At 37.7% G+C, this 24,456-nt stretch overlaps 1 protein-coding gene across 1 annotated transcript in view; it reads right to left on the reverse strand.

Annotated features, from left to right (window-relative positions):
* The window catches only part of LOC311293410 (uncharacterized protein), a 331,123-nt gene that overhangs the window by 282,268 nt on the left and 24,399 nt on the right, over positions 1-24,456 (reverse strand). Inside the window, exons 8-9 of the mRNA XM_084413660.1 lie at positions 12,648-12,821; positions 8,649-8,822 (exon numbers count right to left, since the gene is read on the reverse strand). Coding sequence (XP_084269786.1) covers positions 8,649-8,822; positions 12,648-12,821 — 348 coding nt within the window. The remainder of the gene's footprint in view (positions 1-8,648; positions 8,823-12,647; positions 12,822-24,456) is intronic.

A 24,456-nucleotide genomic window follows, 5' to 3' on the forward strand; every position in this document is an offset into this window, starting at 1 on the left:
GCCTAATAATATGTATCTATTATTTATGATGGCTGGTGGGTAACATCGGGGTTATGATGACGCCAACACGGGAGAGAGATAGCTCGCAAGCGTCTCTTTAACCCGAGGCACTGTCATACCATGATACTTAATACCCATAACATTACTATAGTAGAAGTTTAGGGATAAAACACATAAACAGAAACCGGTTTATTCCACGATCTCAACACCCTTTCACTCTCATATATGTTCGGCTGGCCAGTAATATTTAACTTAGCAACAGCACTAGATAAAACCTCCTTTTATAAGATCCTCTTTATTCAACAGAGTTATGAGCTGACTTATTTATTTATTTATTTATTTATTGAAAACTCATAAACATCTGCCTTATTTTGATATTTTTTCTTTTATTTATTTATTTTTTAAACAAACACTAACGATACCAATTCCTCGGAACTGGAAATCGCAGCATGAGTGCCTCATCCCGGGGAGGAGAAACCGCAGAGCGTGCTTCTCCCCGAGATAAGGCACTGGATCTAACAGGTGTTTGTTAGAACCATTTGCGATCCCCAAGATGCGCGTCGACGCCGTGCCTCGGCAGCAGCGGGACCCGCGCCTCGGGGCTCGCGCACCGAACCGTCCTCCTCGAAGAACGGCCGGCGGCTCACGAACAGCTTCTCGCAATGCTCACAGTCAGCCCCCTCGAGAACTGACTGTTGGCATGCTCCACTCCCAAACAAGCAACACAAAGCTGAAGTGTGTGTCCCCACCCGTGATATAACGTGGGCAGGGAATAACACAACGCTTGCTTGCTCTCTTTTGCCATAATATATATATATTGCAACTTGACAGACAACAATAAATATGACAAGGACAGAATACACAGATCGCTTGCTGAAGGCACAGAAGCTGTTGCGGTCTGTCTCAGGCGTGCTTTATAGCTTCCTGGTCGATCACGTCACCCGCCTATGACATCTCGTCTTTCCATTGGACTGATTATACACGTGCTTCACGACGCAATCACGCAGGGCGTTTCCACCGCGTCTCGACGCAGCTCGAGTTCCCTTGAAAGGGAACTGAAAAAAGCACAAATGTCAGAACATCCCAAGGGCCCCAAAAACACCTTAGACCCCAGAGGGTTCATGTGAATCAAACAACAAAAGGCAAAGAGAAAATCAGTCACAGCTCTTGAATGAATAATTTTGGCTTTTATAAGCTTTAATCTATCTATGATAAACTATGCAGTGTTATTTTACATCTGACTTTATTGGATGTCTTTTTAGCCCATATTAGGCTACTCCTGAACAGTAATGTCAGTAGACATTACTGAAATTAAAGCACTGGGTATATAATTTGTATATTTGTTTTATTGTATACTTTTTTTGTTTGACCATGTGTTTGTACTTAGTTTTTGGTGTCCTATGTCTTCTGTATAAACACAAAAGCCTGCACCCTTCTGCATAACATACATGTTTAATTTGTTTTGTTAAAGCATTGCTTTTTCTTTTGCTATAGATATTTATTTTACATTTCAAAATATAAAGCAATATTAATTATATTCTAAATTAAAAAAAATCCCTTTTTTTTTATATAACAAAAATAACCGATAAGAATACCGTTAAAGTACCGGATCGATAAGGAGTATCGGTAAGAGTAGTAATACCGTTAAAACCTTAACGATACCCATCCCTACTCCCCCATATAGCGATCTTTGGTAGACCTCCGGACGGACTCAAATTCACAACAACTCAAGTTAATGTTATTGCTTTTACCTCTCTAATTGCTCGTCGGAAAATTCGGACTCTATGGAAGTCACCCATACCACCGTCGTTTAAAGCCTGGCAATGTGACACAATGTTTTTCTTAAAACTTGAGAAGATAAAGTTTACTCTCAGAGGTTCTACTGATAAATTTTATTCTCATTGGAAACCACTGATTAATTATGTGAGTCAGCTTTCTGTTAGGGAAATGTCACTGTAGTGGCATATTTAGTATTTGTCTGCATAGGTTCCTACCTCGCTATACCTCACTGCCTACCCGCCACACCATAAGCCTCTTTATAGGGGTAATTGAGCCATAGCCCTCATGATTCCTGCTGATCTATGAATCCTAGCAGCCTGGCACCGCACCTTGAATGTCGGCAACTATTAACTTTTCTCTACAGTTCACTCAGTCCTCCTAACTTACTCATTTGTTTTATTTGTTATTTGTTGTTTTGTTTCCTGATTTCGCTCTCTGAGAGCCTTATGTATGTATGTATGTATGTGCATGTGTACATATGCGTATGTATGTATATATGCATATATATATTTGTCTGGTAATTGAATTAATTTGTGTGTGTGTCTAACTGTCTACCGGGGTTGGGGGGATGGATATGGGATGAAACTACAAAAAGACATTTGTTTTGAAGAGTTGTTCATTCTGAAAACACAATGTTGCAAATATTGTTTGAACGCTGTATCCAATAAAATATATATAAAAAAAATATATAAAAAAATCTAACCTTTCATTGAAGTAAAATAATTGAAAGTGAGGGGAAAATCACATTATGAAATAAATGTTTTTCTCCAAAACACGTTGGGAACAATTGTTTGCCCCCTTTTATAAATACTTTTTGCAACCTCTTTTTTCCAAGATAACAGCTCTGAGTTTTCTCCTATAATGCCTGATGAGTTTGGAGCAGTGTTGGGAAAGTTCACTTTCTACATGAACTAGTTCAAAGTTCAGTTCACAAATTTTAAAATGAACTAGTTCAGTTCATAGTTCATATACTCAAAATTTTGAACTAAGTTCACAGTTCCAAAAATGAACTAGTTCATAGTTCTTTTTTTCCATGTTGTTGCGAGATATTATTTTTCAAAATGATTACCACAGCCCCCACAGACAATTATTTTATCAGTTTTAACACTGATGCGTCAGATTTTTTCCCATCTTCACCGACCTTATCATAAAACTCGTTTAAATGATCATACGACGCCTCCTTGCTGCTTTTTGTTTTGATTTGTAACGTAAGTGAAGAGTCGTTCATGAAAGACTCGAGGTGAAGTAATTATTTATGTTCCCTGTAAACGATTTTTGACTGCATTATAATGATTTCTTAATTCAGAATATGATCAAGATTGTGTAGGTGGATGTGTTCGGGGAATTTGCCAGTTAATAGTAACATTTAAAGCCCCTTAAATGAACGAAATGACTCGAAAAAAGATTTGTTCATTTTGATGAACGAGATCGAACAAGGTCGAACACGGGTGGCTGGTGTTGCCAGATTGGGTGTTTTTTCCGCTACATATTAAGGGCGGTTGACGGTGGGTTTTAGGTGGGTTTTCGCCTGGAAGGCTTTATAGAAATCTGGCATCCTACTGAACGAAGTTAAACTGAGAGAGCGTGGCGTTCACAGACACCAGAATGAACGAGTTCACAGTAACGTTCATCAGGCAGTAATGCGGTACGTTCAGTTCACGTTCGCCCAAAATATGAACGAGTTCATGAACTATCGTTCAATGAACGCGTTCAGGCACAACACTGGTTTGGAGAACACCTGACAAGAGATCAGAGACCATTCCTCCATACAGAATCTCTCCATCCTGTTCTCCGTTATAAGATATCTAGCACAGGCTGTCAGGTTTAGATTTTTTATCTGTTGGTATTTGATCGAATCCGTGATGCCATGTATCTGAACAAGATGTCCAGGACCTCTGGCAGAAAATTAGGCCCACAGCATTAAAGATAGAGTATTTTATTTTACACATGTACTTTTTTATCCCTGTGTGCACCAAACCCATCTTAAGTGTTTGCTGCCAAAAAAGCTAATGTTTTTGTTTCATCTGACCATAGAACTCATTCCGTTTGAAGTTCCAGTAGTGTCAGTTACTTTTCAAATGTTCTATGGTCAGATGAAACAAAAACATTAGCTTGAAAATCCAGAGCTTCCCATTCATATTTACGACATTAGCCGCTTTTGCATCGTCGGGCCGAACGGCGTTCTCATTGCGTTACCGTTCCATTCTGTGCCAATCCGGGTCAACTGGTACGGTTACGGTTTCATTTTCCACTGTGGGTTTGACAGCAGCTGCTCTTTGGAATGTAACACAAACGATCAGTCGTTGCCTTGGTAACGCGGCGGTTTACTGATAATTAGGGCTGCACAATATATCGAAAAATTATCGTTATAATAATAGTATATGCGATATCCGTATCGCAGAGAGGTGCGATAAATTGCATTTATTTTATGTGCCAAGCATTTGTGTGAGGCATGCATGCATAGGTTGTTTATCCAAATTCGACCAATCAAATGGGGCCTTACTATCTTTATACCCGCCTCCCCAGTAGGTGCTATTATGCTATTGGCTAGATCGGGCCCAAAGGGGAACCTAGTGGCTCAGAGCAGAGAGTGGAAAATAAAAACTAATGGCGGGAGTAGAGACAAGCGAGGAAAATGACAACAGCGAAGAACCTGTGCTTAAAGGGATAGTTCACTTTGAAATTAAATTTTGGTATGTTTTAGCTTACCTCAAGGGCATCCAAGATGTAGGTGTCTTTTTTTTCCGCAGTAGTTTCAATTTTGATATTTTTAGGTCAAACCGTTCTTGTCTGTCAGTCACATAATGCAGGTCTATGGTCACTATCTCAAAGAGCATGCACAGAGAAGTCCAAATTAAACAATTCCCCATCGTAAGTACACATTGATGGCCTAAGACACGAAACGAGCGGTTTGTGTGAGAAAACGAACAGTATTTATATCGTTTTTACCTCTTGTACACATCCGAGATCACGTCCGGCGCTTTCCGGCGCTTGCGCAGACTAAGCCAGAACGCGCGCACACGTCACACATCAGGAAGCGCCCTCAGATCACTTGGACGTGGTTGTGTAGAGGTAAAAACGATATAAATACTGTTCGTTTTCTCACACAAACCGCTCGTTTCGTGTCTTTGGCCATCAATGTGTACTTACGATGGGGAATTGTTTAAGGCGAGACACTACAGGTGAATAGGGTAAATTTTTTAACTAGCAGATATCACCATGAAACTTTCCCAGATATCTACTTTTGTTATCCTGTAAATCAGAAAATACTGTCAATAGCCTTAAAAAAATTATTTTCGCCATGTTTTTGGGAATAAAATGTTATATAAATCAGGCTAGGAATAATATATTTACAAATCCCTCTGTAAATGTCTTCATAATATAACTAGGTACAAGACTGGACAGTTTGGTGTATATAGGTGCTTCTGAAGTGGAGATTTCGGACTTGGAGTATGAGAGAAAAGTCATGTTGAGAAAACGGGCTTTAAAGATTTTTCATCAGCCAATGAGATTGCGCATTCAGCCCTTTTACTTTCACGATTGGTTGCTGATAAAAAGGAAATGACCATATTTGGATCCGACAGGATTGTACACAAGAGAGAGAGCTTCCTAATGGTGCATGTGATGACAGGGTGCAGACAGCGATCGCGGAGCAGCATGTTGATTTAGAACGCGAACTTTTGTTGAATTTATGAGAAATCTACAGACGCAAACAGACAAAGTGTAGTAAAATAAAGATCTAAATGTGTATTTCGGACTTTTTTTCAACACAAGTCTGAAAGAAGACATGTTATTGAAGACAAATATCCAAAAATCTCAAAATTGACCAGTAAAAAAAACTATGTTTTTGCCTGCCGTGTCTCGCCTTAATTTGGACTTCTCTGTGCATGCTCTTTGAGATAGTGACCATAGACCTGCATTATATGACTGACAGACAAGAACGGTTTGACCTAAAAATATCAAAATTGAAACTACTGCGGAAAAAAAGACACCTACATCTTGGATGCCCTTGAGGTAAGCTAAAACATACCAAAATTTAATTTCAAAGTGAACTATCCCTTTAAAGAGAACTGTACGTCAGAAATATGCCAATATTTTGGCTTCAATAGAGGAGACGTGTCATAAATGCAGGTACTGTGTAAAGGGCCGTTCACATATCACGTCTAATGACCATGACCTACGCGAGCTTGTGGAATTCTGAAAAGTTTAGACGTTCTCATCTCGTCGTGGCATAGGCAAGCCTGGAAAAATGTGCTTCCATTTTGAGCGCGCCTGCATTTGAAATAACGAATTTGCACGCGCAAAAAACGCGAAATGTGAACATAAGTGACGGTGTCACTAAGTCGTGCTGAAAAATTTTGGCCACGTCGAGAGGAAACTAATCTCCACAGTCATCTGGAACGCAACCTCAGGGAGCTGTATGAAGACAATAACAGAGTCTCACAGACAACCATTAATCAAAGTGTTGCATGTGTAACTTTTAACTCCTTATGAAAAAACTGAGATATTCTTCTGAAGATCAGAAGAAAATCTATTAGCTTACATGTTTATTTTAGTATGATCATTACATATATAAATTATTTGAAAAACTTAATAAAAATAGCATTTCTCTAGGGAACTATTATATCGCAAGAAATATCGTTATCGCGATACTCAACAACAATATCGCATATTTTCCCAGTATTGTGCAGCCCTATGATGATGAGATGTAAATAGCGATCGTGTTATGGAGAATGATCAGCTATTGCTTTTAATTTTATTATTGCTTTGTTTACTTCACTCAAAGAGCGCTTAACCAGCTACAGAGAAACTGGCAGCCAGGCAACAGACAAGTGACCAATCCTGGCAACTTTACTTCACGGATTTTACCAGCACGGTTCGGCTGAGGATTCATTACCATTATAAGAACCGTTCGGCCCGACGGAGGAAAAGCGATTATTGTGGAGGCGTTCATGTGCGTTCAACTCGTAAATACAATCTTTACGTGATGACATGAAGCACCATATGAGTGTTGAGTGACGTAATATCCCTTTCAAGTGGACGCGTGGAAGAGACGTGAGACTGAAAGCACTGAAAAGCCTTCGCGCTACTCATATGCTGAGAGAGAGATAAGACAGTAGAGCTGCACGATTCATCTTTAAAATACTGTGATCTCTATTCAAACACCCACACAATCTTTCAATTTGTCTATTAAACCTTTGACAAAATCATATCGCAACATTTTAAATCTGTGTTGGCGCTGCCGCTGACCCAGAGAGAGTTGTCATGAAACAGCTTCACAAAGGGTCTTTAAAACCTCATAATAGTATCATCATTTCTGTGATACAATAGTTCAAAGTTTAAAGTTCAAATATAAACACTGATGTCTACGATAGCGATCAAAATAGAGTAAATCAACCTTTGATAGAAACTTGGCACTTAAAATAACGCATTTATCGATTACATTATTCCGCCACTAGGTGGCGACAACTGACTGTTAAAAAATGTATTTGTAATTGAATTATTTAATCAAGAGAATGTAGTACTGTATGATGCTTCTGAAATAAAACTTAGAAAGATGTGATTAATTGAATTTGTAAATATGACTCATCTTATACATCATGTACAGTCTGTATAAGTGTATGATTTAACTTTTACCCTTAGTCTAGTGTAAAAAGAAAAAAAGAAATACATCGCAATATCGAATCGCAATATTGTAGAAACGCAATTCTTAAAAATTGCAGTACATATCGTATCATATCATATCCAGTCCTTGTGTGTGTGTCTTAGTGTGAGAGAGAATGTGTGTGTGTGTGTGTGTGTGTGTGTGTGTGTGTGTGTGTGTGTGTGTGTGTGTGTGTGTGTGTGTGTTTGTGTGTGTTTGTGTGTGAGTGTGTGCTTAATGTATTTATAAACATTTTAAGGAACTCTTAATATTAATGTAATTAAAGTCCAATAAAGCACTTAATGACATTTTCTGATTCTCCGTGACCTAATCTAGAGTGAGAACTATTTATGGTTAATACGTTGTTATCAAAGCATTATCTAACTCTTTACATAAGAGCTAATTAAACAATAATACTTGATTAATTACAGTGACAGTGAACCAAGAATTTGCTATTTGTATATAGTCTCTTAATATATTAACTACAGCTTATATACTATTATATACTATTCATTAACTATAAACTAATAGTTTGAAAATGATTTATAAGCGCTGTGTTACTGTACACTTGTGATAAAGTTTTGCCATTATTTCAAACCGGTCGCATTAAGTGTAATTGTTCCTTTTGTATGTGATGAAGTGATTCTTCTTTTTCAAAAATAACACAAAATAAACAAAGTAAAGATGAATTTGACTGATAGCATTATTATTATTATTTCAAGATTTCCATAGATATGGTGATATATTGTTATTGTGTGTTATTTTGGCCATGATAATCATGTAGTGATAAATCTGATATGGTGACAGCCCTGGTTCAGGTGAAACACACACCACTTCCCTCTTTTCAGCTGCACACACACATTTTGAGGCAATGCTCAAGCTTTTACAAGGGTCTGTTTGTACAAGCATTACAAGACAAGTTGATTTACAGCAAACATTTGTAATTTAAAAAAACCTCTTCACTGTATCCTGCATCTGTTGTCTGGTTTGTAGTTTGTCTGGTTTATTTAACTGTTAGTTTTAATAATATAGTAAGATGTAAATGTTCCTCTTCAGGGAGACTCCTCACCGCTGCCTTCGACCGCCGGCAGGATCTGACGGCTCAAGCTGGAAACTGTCGCTGAACCACCGGATGGGGCTTACACCAAAGATATATTGTATACACTATCTACTGTACATATTAACCCTTATTCACTCAGAGTCTTTATGGCAGAGATGATCTTACCACAGTATCTCCAGTTTACAGTGAGGATTCGCCAGTACAGCAGAGAACAGCTTCACTCCTGAGTCTCCTAGTTTATTCTTAGACAGACTCAGTTCTCTCAGGTGTGAGGGGTTTGATCTCAGAGCTGAAGCCAGAGCAGCACAACCTTCATCTGTGACACCACACTTCCTCAACCTGTAGAGAACAGTGACACACATTAAGCCTATATCCAGAGATAAACATGACACTTAAAAAATAAATAACATAATGCTGTCAATATGAAATATATACAAATATTCATTAGAAACAAGTTGTTCAATTACATCAGTTAGGATTAGGGGATTCAATATACAGTTTGTACATTATAAAATCATAATTTCTATGGAAAATCCCCATAAAACATGGAAACCCAACGTGTGTGTGTGTGGTTGAGTGAGTGTGTGTGTGTGTGTGTGTGTGTGTGTGTGTGTAATTAATGTATTTGTAAACATTTTAAGGAACTTGTGTGTGTTAGGACTGGGAGGAAAAAATCGACTCCCCAAATTATCGCAAATTTTTGGTTCACGATTTATTATTCCAGAATCAATATTGATTCAAATTAAATTGCTTTAGTGTTGTCCTTGCTTATTGACGAGGTTGACAGAAGTTAGCCACTTTTGTTCCAACAGAGGATTTGTTTCCACCATTTCAAGTGGACGCGTGGATGTGACGTGAGACTGAAAGCACTGAAAAGCCCTCGCGCTACTCATATGCTGAGAGAGAGATAAGACAGTAGAGCTGCACGATTCATCTTTAAAATACTGTGATCTCCATTCAAACACCCACACGATCTTCATCCATTTCATCTGTCTATTAAACCTTTGACAAAATCATATCGCAACATTCAAATCTGTGTTGGCGCTGCCGCTGACCCAGAGAGAGTTGTCATGAAAAAGCTTCACAAAAGATCTTTAAAACCTCATAATAGCATCATTATTTCTGTGATACAATAGTTCAAATTATCATAGAAGTACTGGGATAAAAGTTTAAAGTACACATATAAACACTGATGTCTACGATAGCGATCAAAATAGAGTAAATCAGCCTTTGATAGAAACAATCGCAAATCGCAATTCTTAAAAAATCACAATACATATTGTATCGGCACCCAAGTATCGTGATAATATTGAATCAGGAGATAGGTGCATCATCCCAGCCCTAGTGTGTGTGTGTGTGTGTGTGTGTGTGTCTGTACATGTGTGTGCTTAATGTATTTGTAAACATTTTAAGGAACTCTTAATATTAATGTAATTAATGTCCAATAAAGGCTGTATTAAAGCACTTAATGACATTTTCTGATTCTCCGTGACCTAATCTAGAGTGAGAATTATTTATGGTTAATACGTGGTTAAAGCATTATCTAACTCTTTACATAAGAGCTAATTAAACAATAAAACTTGGTTAATTACAGTGACAGTGAACCAAGAATTTGCTATTTGTATATAGTCTCTTAATATATTAACTACAGCTTACTATTATATATTATTCATTAACCCTCTGGGGACCAAGGTGTTTTTGGAGCCCTTGAGATGTTCTGACATGCCTTGAAATTTGTGCTTTTTTCAGTTATTTATAAACATGTTAATGGCAAAGGTGTAAAATCACTCTATATAGCACAAACAGGGCTACCAAAATATGCGGGCAACGTGTATGTAGATGTTTGTATTTTTAAGAGAATAATGTTTATGCGTGGTTATTGGAAAAAATAAAAATGAAAGTGGCTGAATTAAGACCACAAAACACATATTAAATATGTGTCCACAAGACTTTTGTCTAATTGATGTTGTACCTTTGAGTACTGGCTTCAAAATTATGTGAAAATAGTCTTGCTTTATCGTTCACAAAAAAAAATACATTGATTTAAATGGTGTAAAACAGGTTTTGCTTGGAAAGCCAATATGCGAGGGGGGCGTGAAGGAGTAGTTTACACCTGGGTTGTCCCACCCACTCTGCATAATGACTCTGCATAATTAGCCATTCATTCAGGTGTGACACTGACTGAGCCACAATGCAAGGACAATGCCTATATAGAAGAATACTTATATTGACCATTTAAGATTTCGCTTACATCTATCTTGTAAATATGTTTAGCTATTTTATTAAAAATGTTACAATTACAACAATAATTACAATTTCAACAATATTTCAAGTGTACTCTTTCTTTGTAAAAAAAAAAAGAAAGAAAAAAAAGATTATAGGCCTACATTTTATCATATGTATTCATTAGTTTGAATATAGCCAACATTGGAACATCTAACATCTTAGTCTATGACTTTATTTTTGACAAAAATAGTGTGACTAACGCCTGACTAACGTTGTTTTATTGAAATATCAGGGCATATAAATGTTAATTTACGTTGCTTATACAAATACATTTTATTTCAACATATTCCAGTCGATTTTTACTCATCTCAGTAGGCTATGGCAAAGCAGTTTATTCTTTCACACACAGACACGCGATTCATATTTAGGCTAAACACTCTTTACAAATATGTACCCTTCATTCATCTCACAGAAACGCGAGTCATATTATAGAAATGCGATTCATCTTTTTGCGGTTTACAGGCCTACACTAACGTTATTCCATAACGTTATTCCACACTTGAGAAAAGAAAACAGCCTACCTCACTCCTCAGCGCGATCTGCTGCTCATATCAGGAGATATTTCGCCTCATCAGCACTGTGGAAACTTTTCTCCATAAAGGCTATAATGTCTCACTCGTGACCATGCTCGCGCCGCGCTTTGTTTACAGCTGATGTGGGCGTTTCACAGACTGAAATGGTTCTCAGAATTTGCATTTGAATAGCGCGCGCTCTCCGGGGAGTGGTCAAATTACTGTGAATCATCTCGTAATGAGGTCGACTGGAGTCGCTCTCTTTGTATACAGATTACAGAAACTAAGAATATTAGTTTTTTATATAAATGACTTCAATTAAAAGCTGCGATCTCAAGCTTTATGCCCGTGGGTCTGTTTGCCTGTTTGACTGAATTTTCGCGGAGTTATAGATCATTTTCGAACGCGTTTCAAACGGGAGTTTACTGACAGAGAGAAGGCAGAAATCGCATCATCTTATTTTTTCTTTATTTGTCAAAAAGCAAAACACTTTATTTTTATTGTATACAGAAAAAAAATAGAAACTGAACAGGATCGATTGATGTATTACACGAAAATGAAAGATCAAAATTAACAGAGCATTTAGTGTTTATTTTCATTGCTAAAAAAAAAAAACTAGCAAAACGCGCGGGCGCGTTTTTGGTCCCCAGAGGGTTAACTATAAACTAATAGTTTAAAATGATTTATAAGCGCTGTGTTACTGTATACTTGTGATAAAGTGTTGCCATTATTTCAAACCGGTCGCATTAAGTGTAATTGTTCCTTTTGTATGTGATGGAGTGATTCTTCTTTTTCAAAAATAACACAAAATAAACAAAGTAAAGATGAATTTGACTGATAGCATTATTATTATTATTTTCAAGATTTCCATAGATATGGTGATATATTGTTATTGTGTGTTATTTTGGCCATGATAATCATGTACTGATAAATCTGATATGGTGACAGCCCTGGTTCAGGTGAAACACACACCACTTCCCTCTTTACAGCTGCACACACACATTTTGAGGCAATGCTCAAGCTTTTACAAGGGTCTGTTTGTACAAGCATTACAAGACAAGTTGATTTACAGCAAACATTTGTAATTTAAAAAACCCTCTTCACTGTATCCTGCATCTGTTGTCTGGTTTGTAGTTCGTCCGGTTTATTTAACTGTTAGTTTTAATAATATAGTAAGATGTAAATGTTCCTCTTCAGGGAGACTCCTCACCGCTGCCTTCGACCGCCGGCAGGATCTGACGGCTCAAGCTGGAATCTGTCGCTGAACCACCGGATGGGGCTTACACCAAAGATATACTGTATAAACTATCTACTGTACATATTAATCCTTATTCACTCCAAGTCTTTATGGTAGAGATGATCTTACCACAGTTTCTCCAGTTTACAGTGAGGATTCGCCAGTACAGCAGAGAGCAGCTTCACTCCTGAGTCTCCTATTTTATTCCCAGACAGACTCAGTTCTCTCAGGTGTGAGGGGTTTGATCTCAGAGCTGAAGCCAGAGCAGGACAACCTTCATCTGTGACACCACACTCCATCAACCTGTAGAGAACAATGACACACATTAAGCCTATATCCAGAGATAAACATGACACTTAAAAAAAAATATATATAATGCTGTCAATATGAAATACAAATATTCATTAGAAACAAGTTGTTAAATTACATCAGTTAGGATTAGGGGATTCAATATACAGTTTGTACAGTATAAAAATCATTATTTCTATGGAAAATCCCCATAAAACATGAAAACCCAACGTGTGTGTGTTATTGTGTGTGTGTGTGTGTGTGTGTGTGTGTGTAATTAATGTATTTGTAAACATTTTATGGAACTTGTGTGTGTGTGTGTGTGTGTGTGTGTGTGTGTGTAATTAATGTATTTGTAAACATTTTATGGAACTTGTGTGTGTTAGGACAGGGAGAAAAAAAATCGACTCACCAAACTATTGCAATTTTTGAAATATTTAACAATTTTAAAAGGGTTTTTTTAATTTATATTCTAAAATCAATATTGCTTTATGCCTCGTTTCCACTGAGCAGTACGGTACGGTACGGGACAGTACGGTACGGTTCGGGTCTGTTAACCATGATCTGGCTAGCGTTTCCACTGCCAACAGTACCCTTACTTGATAGGCGTGGTGTTTCGATCGACGTCATTTTCACGCGAAGAAGAACATAGTAAACTACAATGGATGACATACAGCATCTTGTTCTTGCTCCTCGACATGTTTGTCACAAGAAGACAAGCGCCGACATTAGGCTTTTCTCAATATCAAGTACGCAAAGTTTGTACTTGCCATGTGCGACTCCTACATGCAAATGGTACAGCGCGTTAGCGTCACTCAGCTTGCTCTGCTACTCCGGTTATCTCTGTTAACTTACTCTGTATGTACATTTTAAGCAACAATATAAACGAAATATGTTAGAAAACATCCGGCCCACTCTGCCTCTTTTCGTTTTCATTTAAATAAATTAAACATAGGGACACAAATGTGGTTCATGCGCAACGCATATTGATTATTCACTGCACGTTACTATTCTATTTATAACAAAACGAAATTTAAAACACAACCCTAACGTTACCTCTTTTCGTTAAAAAAAAACAAACATATTCCAAGTAATATATGCATTTGTACAAATGTTGCAATAAACATCAGTGATAATCTTGTAATAAAAAATGACAAGAAACCGTATTTCTTTTTGTAAAATTTCAGTTTTACTTTTATCAATAATAGCCTATATAAAAGTTTAAGTAAAGGGTAGCTTAAGCTATACAATAAGAAATAAAGCAAACAATTTAGTCAAATATCCAAATGCAGCGCTCTTACAAGTAAAGTTAAACCCAAATAGGTAACGCTTTAGATTACAGCCCGGAAAGTACTGCGTAATTAAAATGAAAGTACAGTATAACTTTCGGTAATTACAGTTTACCTATAAAGTACTGACGTGTAAGTATAGGGGAACAATATGTAAAGTCTTGGGAATAAAGGTGTAACAACCAGGAAAATACTGTGTAATTAAAACAAAATAACAGTGTAACTTTCGGTAATTACAGTGTACCTATAAAGTACGTACGTGTAAGTATAGGGGAATAATATGTAAAGTTTTGGGAATAAAGGGGTAACAACCAGGAAAATAACAAATTATTTAGGAAAATTATTTAGGCTAAGTATTTTAGAATCTTACTTTTGGGAGCAATTTAGTGAGTACATACACTGCACCTTTTTGTAATAATAATGTATAAAAATACATAAAGGCTTTTTTTAAATTATGGGGTACATATCAGTGCATTTATAAAGTAGGCTAATTTGTTATTATTGCAAAGGTGCACTGATTAAGTTTCAAGGCAAGTAAAACTATTGCAACTTTTTTTTTTTTTTAAATGCTGGGAAAATATACTCTTGTTCCATGTAGTTACAGGGTAAGTATGACATTGCGGGCTGTAAATTAAAGTGGTGCTTCTTACCTTCTTGTTTTAATGTAGTTACAGGGTAAGTACAATAAAAACACATGTACACACACACAATCTGATATCACTCGGAAAACTTTATTTGAAAAACAACTTATTTCAAAACGGATTTACAGCACTTTGTTTCTCTTGCTTGGTTTCCTCCTCCTCTTGTTCCTCTTCTTCTTCTTCTTTTTCTTTCTTTCCACTGATGAATCTTAAGAAGGAATCCCATGACATGTCTCTTGCTATTCTGTATTTTGTGTTAAAAGAAAATACAGTACAGAAATGTCCTCACCATTTACTCATCTTTTACCCTGCAATGCAATGAACGCTTAAAGCTTCATCAAACTCGAAGCCATTCAATCCGACCCTATGAAGCCGACTCTCATGCACTCGCTGGTGATAGTTGGTCGGTAGCGAAAAGATGAGTAAATTATGAGAACATTTCTGGGTGTACTGTATTTTATTTTAATACATAACACAGAATAGAAAAAGACTCATTCTTAAGATTAGGCTAATCAGTGGAACGATAGAAAAAGAAGAGGAGGACCAAGAGAATGCAAGCCATGCAAGAGAAACAAAAAAGGACAAAACATGCTACTTTCTGTCAGGACTTTAGTATTTGAAATGAAAAGTTGATTTAAAAATAAATAAATAAAATAATATGTGTAATATGTTGTCAATCTGTTTTGAAAAGTTGTTTTTCAAATAAAGGTTTTCCAAGTGATGTCAGATTGTGTGTGTACGTGTTTTTATTGTACTTACCCTGTAACTACATGAAACAAGATGGTAAGAAGCACCACTTTAATTTACAGCCCGCAATGTCATACTTACCCTGTAACTACATGGAATACTTACAGTCTAAATAATTTGCCTAAATAATACATGTGTTTTTATTGTACTTACCCTGTAACTACATGAAACGAGAGGGTAAGAAGCACCACTTTAATTTACAGCCCGCAATGTCATACTTACCCTGTAACTACAGTACATGGAATACTTACAGTCTAAATAATTTGCCTAAATAATACATGTGTTTTTATTGTACTTACCCTGTAACTACATGAAACAAGAGGGTAAGAAGCACCACTTTAATTTACAGCCCGTAATGTCATACTTACCCTGTAACTACAGGGAATACTTACAGTCTAAATAATTTGCCTAAATAATACATGTGTTTTTATTGTACTTACCCTGTTACTACATGAAACGAGAGGGTAAGAAGCACCACTTTAATTTACAGCCCGCAATGTCATGCTTACCCTGTAACTACAGGGAATACTTACAGTCTAAATAATTTGCCTAAATAATTTGTTATTTTCCTGGTTGTTACCCCTTTATTCCCAAAACTTTACATATTATTCCCCTATACTTACACGTACGTACTTTATAGGTACACTGTAATTACCGAAAGTTACACTGTACTTTCATTTTAATTACGCAGTACTTTCCGGGCTGTAATCTAAAGCGTTACCCACAAATAACGTTAATATGAAACTAAACAGCCCTCAGACAAAAAGATTGACAGGGAACTCATTATATATTCACGAGACCAAAGATCGCCCGTTAGGTCTACACAAGACGAATTATATCTTATGTTTAACCACTACCGTCGGAGTCCGCGACGAACGCCGAGGAAAGGCTCATCCAGCCGGGAAAACATGAGCGCCGAGCGCCCGCTGACCGCATGGATCTCACAACCGGGGAAAAAAATCATCTTTATAAATAAACCACAGATTTGAGCTTTAAACAACTACATTCTCGCCTGAAAAACTCTTAAAATTACATTTCGTGATACAGTAACAGTAGTATTATATTAAACTGTATATTAAAAAATGGCGCTTCTTATGTTGTCATTCCCCTTGTAGCACGCGCAAGTGACGATTCTCTGTCAACCAATCAACGTCCTGCAGTGAGTCTAGCTCCACCTTTTAGTACCGTTCCACTGTGCTAGGTACCCCAATGGAAGGGTACCTAAAAAGTGGTACGGTACGGTTCGGCATTTTGGTACCATTCACAACTTTTGATAGTAGAAACGCAAATAAATGCGTACCGTTCCGTACCGTACCGTACCGTACTGCTCAGTGGAAACGAGGCATTAGTGTTGTTGTAGTGAGTTTGACAAAAGTTAGCCACTTTTGTTACAACAGAGGATTTGTTACCACCGTTTCAAGTGGACGTGTGGAAGAGACATGAGACTGAAAGCACTGAAAAGCCCTCGCGCTGCTCATATGCTGAGAGAGAGATAAGACAGTAGAGCTGCACGATTCATCTTTAAAATACTGTGATCTCCATTCAAACACCCACACAATCTTCTTCCATTTCGTCTGTCTTTTAAACCTTTCACAAAATCATATCGCAACATTTTAAATCTGTGTTGCCGCTGCCACTGACCCAGAGAGAGTCATCATGAAACAGCTTAAATAGTACTGGGATAAAAGTAGGGTTGGGAATTTTCCGGGTCCGGTTCCAATTCATATAAAACATAATAAATAATAAAATTATTTATAATAATTATTTATAATTCATAATAAAACATAGAAGTAAGGGGAAAATGCACAATCCTTTGTGTATTTATTTCTTATACTTGTCAAATGAGTTTAACAGACTGGTAATGTCAACAAATTCAACATTTAGCAATTTTTGTCTGTACATGTGTGAGCTTAATGTATTTGTAAAAAATTTGAGCGAATTGCTTAAAGTTATTGAAACTTTAGAGTGATTAAGAAGCATGGATAAATGAACAATAAGGAAGGGACGTGCCTGATGATTTAAAAACACGAGAACTCAAATCGGCACTCACACAATGGCTTCTTGTGCCGCCTGACAGTGTGTTCTGCTTCGTGGCATTTTAATGGACAAATACACACAAAATTACGTAAAAAAACACCCATCTTGCTTCTTGTGCGCGTGCTCATTTTTTGAATGACTTTACACAACAGTTCCAAAATTATGTAATCGAGTCACATGACAATGGTAAGTGCTTACAATCTTGCATATTAAGATGTTAAGTATTTCTTATGGCCAGTTAGATTGGTATCTGCTGTACTTCATGGATTCATGTATTAAGTCTGAGTTGTTTTTATCTGCACCATCATATTACAGACAACTGCTGGTGTAATTATGCAGTTGTGGAGACGAATGATGATTCCAAAGCAATACATGCATATACACTACCAGTCAAATGTTTTGGATCGGTAATATCTTTAAGGTTTTAAAAGAAGTCTCTTCTGCTGCAATTTATTTGATTAAAAATAAAATATAACATTGATATTGTGAAATATTATTCCAATGTAAAACAGCTCTTTTCTTTGTGAATATATAGTAAAGTGTGTTTACAATAGCCTAATATAATGTAGGCTACTGACGATAACAAGGTTGTGCGCGCCTACTTTGGAAACAAATGAAACATTCAAAATGTGGAGTTTTTATATTTATAACAGATGATAAAGTTAAGCAACATCACATACTCAAAAGCGCGTAAAATAAGAGCGTTGAATACCATCACGATTGAAAATGTGACACTGATTTCATATTACAGGTCAACAAACAAGTAATTAATATTAAGTCATTTTAGAATTTTAGACACAATATTGGCATTTTTTGTTCTATTTCAGCAGCGAAAATAGTTCCACAGCACATCTCAAAGGAAAACTCAACCTTGTTTCATTACCGAATGATTCAGTGTTTTGAACGAATCAGTTGAGTCAAAGATTCAATGAATTCCTATTCATTTACAACCGCCTTATCCCTGAATGAATCAGCCGTTTGAATGAATCGTTTGAATAAATGACTCAATGACTCACTCATTAGGACAGTCGCCTGCCGCCTCCTACTGACAGTTTATAAATATTATTTCTATATACAAATAATATTTCTTAATTGTATATTCAAAACATATTTAAAATAATCTCATTACATTATTTAATGCAGTTTAATTTGATTGGTAACAGCCCTTTAGCATCTTATTATTCTATTTTAATTTATTGATCAAATTTAAGAATTTTAAATGAAAGATGAAGCATATATTTAAAATGATTAGGGATAAATACCCTTTATAAAGGTTAAAATATCATAAATATGACGATTTATTTATGTTAAAGCTGACTGAACAGTGATGAGAATACTGATTCTGAGTAAATTATATTTACAACACACACACAGAAAAAAAAAAAATTCCTGGACAAACAAATGTTTTTACTCGGACAAGTGAATGACCGACCAATCAAATGAAAAGGGCTTAATGTTGAGCCCTAGTATATTTTTATTATTATTATTCATTATTCATTTATTTATCCATAAACCTGTCTTTAGGAAGCCATAAGTTACAGTGGCAAGAATAACTTTGTGAAACCTTTGGGGGTGGTGGACAGGGTTTACATTAAGACAGGAGTATGCCTTAATCTAGTTAATCGTGCATTTCTTTTCTTTTATTCCACAGCTGATGTGTGCAGTTTTTTATTGCTTGCATTAAAATTTTCTATTGTTTTGTTTTTTAATTGCAGTCTTTTTCTTCTGCCATTCATGCTTATCAGCTCCATGCAATCTTATGCCTTTCGTGGTTCAGCTGCACACAGTCTGAAAAGGTTTTTTGGCAGTTTGCTAAAATAAAAGAGCCATTTTAAGAGCCATGCTTTAAGCTGTTGACTTTTCTACCTTGAGAAAGAACGTTAAACAAACAACTTATACGGGCATGACAAATCATGACAAAAGACTGACATCACTCACAACGTACCAATGCATTATCCCTCATGAAAAAAATAACGTCTGATGTTTGCATACGTGCATACCAGAATACCATTATGACATCCTTCATGAATAAACATGACGTCTGATGATTGTATACATATATATACCAAAGTACCATCACGTCACATGCAAATGTAGTCTCAAATACAACAATTTCATTGGCTGCTGTATGTGTTGTCGCGTTAACAAGGACAAACGGTGCGTGTTGACGCGGTCAAAAAATCACGCGTTTCGTTTAAAGACTTTTGACCCCGATCGCCTGCCATAAACGTGAACTCAAGAATGTGTGTATGTTGGCCGAAAGCAAAGGTTTATATTGTAAAAAGTTTTAAATATTTGTATTTCTTACACCTATTGTTTCACTTCAGAAACATTGATTCATCAGCTGGGGTTTATGGATTACTGTCGTGTTCACTTTGTGTGGTTTTTGAATCCACTTGCATTACATGGACTCACAGAGCTGGATTATGTGCTAACACTACAATAAGGTTTCATTTGTTACACACTAGTTAACTACATTAGTTAACATGAACGAACCATGAAAGATTCTTCTATAACATTTATTAATCTTAATGCATTTTTTAAATCAAAAGTTGTACAGATGTGGCCATTAAGAATGTGCATCACAGGGAAAGGGATTCGGCCCATAGTGAAGTTCACATGACCAGTAGGGGGCAGTCCTGTTTCTTTCTCAGTTTAGTGTGTACAGAAGCCAATAATATGCAACGGGATGTTGACTTCGTCACTGATCTACCTCGCTCCCAGAACTACACGACCATTTTTACAGTGGTTGATCGATTCTCTAAGGCCTGCAGATTCATTCCCTTGGCCAAACTACCCACAGCTTTTCAAACAGCTGAGGCTCTGATTCAGCAGGTCTTTCGACTGTATGGGCTCCCTGAGGATATAGTCTCGGATAGGGGACCTCAATTCACCTCCCGGATTTGGCAGGCGTTATGTGAGCAACTCAACATCAATGTCACGCCGGTTTTACACCGCAAGCGTCAGCGGCACGTGAGCAGAGCGTATTTTTTTCGGCGTCCATGTTATTCAATGAGTGCATTCACACCGCACGCAGAAGCGGCGCGGCAACGCGTAGCAGGAGCAGAGCAGGAACAGCAGTGCCGCGATAGTTTCGGCGTCCAGTCTATTTTTAACGCGCCGCTTACGCTGAATTAAAGTGACAATGCATTGATCATGGCCAAAATACACCGCAGTTTTACCCAAAAAGCGCATTGATGATATCTATTGTGTTTTAAACAGTCAATCAAATGACCAAAAACTATTTAAAAATAAAACAAATGTCCAAAAACAAACTTGTTGCCCGAACAATAAAAACAAAGATGAACCAAAAGTTATATAAATGAAATTATTAATAAAATAAGCTTCTTGACAAGTATTTTCTCTTAAATGTATTTGAAAACGAAATAAAGCAATGCCAACTTATCCATTATAGCTGCCTACTCTGTCTGTACAAAACCCGCAGTTCAGGCACGCGTGACAAACACTGCCAGTGTGAAAGCAAAACGCGCGTGTCCTGCTCCTGCTCAACATATGCACTGCTCCTGCGCTGCTTACGCTCTGCTAATGCATGCAGTGTGAAACCGGCGTCAGTTTAACCTCCGGATATCATCCACAGGCTAATGGATCCCGGGATGTTAACCTCTCTCTGGTGCGTACTGACAGCAAGCGACCGAGCTCATAAACGTGTAATGGTAAATGGACTGCATTTATATAGCGCTTTCAAAGACCTATTGCCACCAAAGCGCTTTATATATATAGCCTCACATTCACTCACTCGTTCAAACACCGACGGCGGTGTCAGCCAAGGCGCCATCCAGCTCGTCGGGAGCAGCTGGGGTTAGGTGTCTTGCTCATGGACACCTCGACACTTTGTCAGGTGGAACCAGGGATTGAACCACCAACCTTCCGGTATGTAGACAACCTACATGAAACACTGAACCACTGCCACCAAATTTTTAAGTAGACTATAATGTTTATGAACAGCTCAAACAGAAATAAAATATTGCCATAGGAGTTTGTGGCATAAAAGAGTGTTACAATAACTTTTTAGTGAACTTATAAGTGCAAATATCCCATCCCATTTTAGCAACCCTAATTCCCACACTGTGGAATTATTCACACTGTGAATTTAACGCATTTATTTGACATTTAAATAACCTATAAAAGATCTTTTGCAAGGACACAATGATGAAAATGTGACTTATGTAAGTCTAACATAAAATTATATTGCATTTTAATGTCTTTCTTTGCCACAGACATGACCTGTTATGCTTTTTATTCTAAATCACTCACTAATTTATTTTATACAGTTTAAGTAGCAGAATCCTCCGCCAAATAATTCTGATATTTGAATAATATTGTTCGTTCATTGGCCACTTAAAAGTACAATCTGTATTAGATTTTTTCCAGGGATTAAAAAGAATAATAATAATCCACCGGTTCACTCCGAGCAGAATCAGTCGCCTATTTTAACGATTCTGTTCCTAAAAATACAGATTAATAACGTTATTTTGTTTTACTTTTTTGTAGCCTAGTTTATAATAAAATAATTATAATATTTAGGCTATAATACTACTGTGATGCAGAGTCAGAGACGTTCGGATCCATTTGCAGTATTTTAATAGAGAATAGTCAGACAGGCAATAAACAGTAACAGCGTCAAGAATGTCAGAGGCAATCCAGAATCATAAACAATACCAGGCAGAGGTCGGGGCAGGCGGCAGACAAATACACGAGAATCAATAAACAGGGAATCAAACAATGTAGAATAAATGCTCAGAAATGTTAGCCGGGGCAGAACAAGACTTCGCAATGAGTAAGAGTTCAGAGTCAGTTTATATAGAGTGGAGAAGTGATAAGTAAAATATCATCTTTCCCATATAACAGCACAGTGAGGCGGTGGTCACATTTTATATGTTTGGTTGACTATTTTATTTTAATAATGAAAAGGCTGTGATATCAAGATTTTTGTGTGTGTGTGTGAGGCGGCGGCGCGACCACTGGTTTTTTCCTTCCAAGAGAGTAAACTGTTACTCCGTAATTTATGGTCATACAGATAAAAGCAAGACATAATTTATAAATTTACAAAAGATATTCAGATTTTGTAAAATAACGAAAACAAACGGAATGTCTCTGTTTTCTTTATAGATTTTGGGAGCGCGCCACAATGAACTAGCCTGGCTAACGTCAGACCTCGTCTCATTGAGACGTGGTCTGGGAACCACATGTTAATTTTCTCGTATTTGAGGCGTGGTTTACGAATGCCCAGAGCCGTTTATTGGGCGCTACGAATGTCTATCAAATGTGCTTGTACGTAGCTCATAGCCAATCATTTCAATTATACCGGATGACGTATGTAGAGCGACAGAAATTCGATGAGGAAGAAGACGATGGGTCAAAGATTTATGTGTACACGATGGCGTTCAGCGAATTTTGCCGTCTAAACTACTTAGAACACTATCTAAGGCTGCATCGAAAGGTAACTTCGTGTCTTATGCCATGTTGGATCCATAGATATAAACAAACTGCTTCGGTGTGTCGCATAGACGTCGTCATCATCTTGCTGCTCCCTCCCCGTTCTGTGATTGGTTCCCTTTTTGAGGGGAAAATCTGGTCCATGGTGTCCAGGCTGCCTAGCAGCGTGAATAAAATCGCTGAAACTCAGCATGTTTTCTTTCGTTTTTTAATCTGTAATATTTAAGTGAAATTTATTTCAGCCTTTTTTAGAAGAATCTGTCTAATATTTATTTTTCCCAACAAAACATCAAAATAAATAGAAATAAAAAGGTTTTAGTCTAATTCAATTACACAAAAATACGACAAAATGGTCATGTCAAAGCTTTTATTTTTTGAAAGTGGTCATACATTTACACTGCAGTGTGTCTTTTGTGGCATTACACTGCAGTTTTTAGCTTCTACATTCCAGTGTGTCCACCCTGATTCTTAACCACAACTGGAATAACTTTATGTTCTCTTACGAGAGGTTCTCTGGTATTGCGTAAGTTTCTTACGCTACGGGAAAGTCATCTTTTCTCGAGATATGAAGCCAGAAAATTATCCTTAATTTTTGTATTTATTGTCAACGCAGTGCAGCAGCTAGCAGACCTAGAGCAGCTGTCTAGCGCGCTCATTGGCTGCCGCACGGCAACTGCAGCAGCCAACCACTGAGCCCCGCGTGACGTCACGCCTTACACGTCAGAGCCCGCCAGAATGGGCGTGGCTTTAGTGTATATAAGGACGGGCTTGGGTGCTGCTTCCCTGATTTTCATTCTCTTTCAGCGAAGCTCTACACATCCTGAATCCTGAGAAGAAGTTACCACCATGGAAACAAGCGACTAGCAAGCAGAGGAAAGCGTCTTAAGAAGCCGGTCGTCTTCGCTGCCTTCAGCCATCCGTGCCTGCCACGCTATCCGGCGACAATATCCTTTCACTGCTGTGTGTGTTCGCCGCCGCGACACACACTCCTTTGTCTAAAAGAGCGCGAGCGTTTTTGTAAAAATGCCTTGCAGTTCCTGTGGCTCGTGCCGAGCCCCGCTCAGCGCTGGAGACCGCCATGTGATCTGCGCTCTCTGCCTGGGTCGAGATCACGCAGCTCTCGCTCTCTCTTCGGGAGGCTGCGTCCACTGTGAAGAACTTTCAATGTCGACCCTGCGGGCTCGACTTGAAGTGTTTGACACCGAAGCTGTCAATCGCCGCTCTATCCTGGCCTCAGACAGCGAGGAATGGTCCGGTTCGCACCATTCTGCCTCCTTTGTCCAGGAATCCAGCCGGACGCGCTCCGGCGTGGATGCGGAACTTATGCGCCTCCTTTCCAAGGCCGTGGAACAGCTCGGTCTCGAGTGGTCACCGCCTAAGGAGCCCGCGCCTAACAGACTCGACGACTGTTTTCTTCACCGCCGCCGCCAAGCGCCCGCATCCAGATCTGCACCCTTCCTGCCGGAGCTCCACGCGGAG

The sequence above is a fragment of the Rutilus rutilus genome (genome assembly GCF_951802725.1).
Source record: "Rutilus rutilus genome assembly, chromosome: 7".
NCBI classification, from domain to species: domain Eukaryota; kingdom Metazoa; phylum Chordata; class Actinopteri; order Cypriniformes; family Leuciscidae; genus Rutilus; species Rutilus rutilus.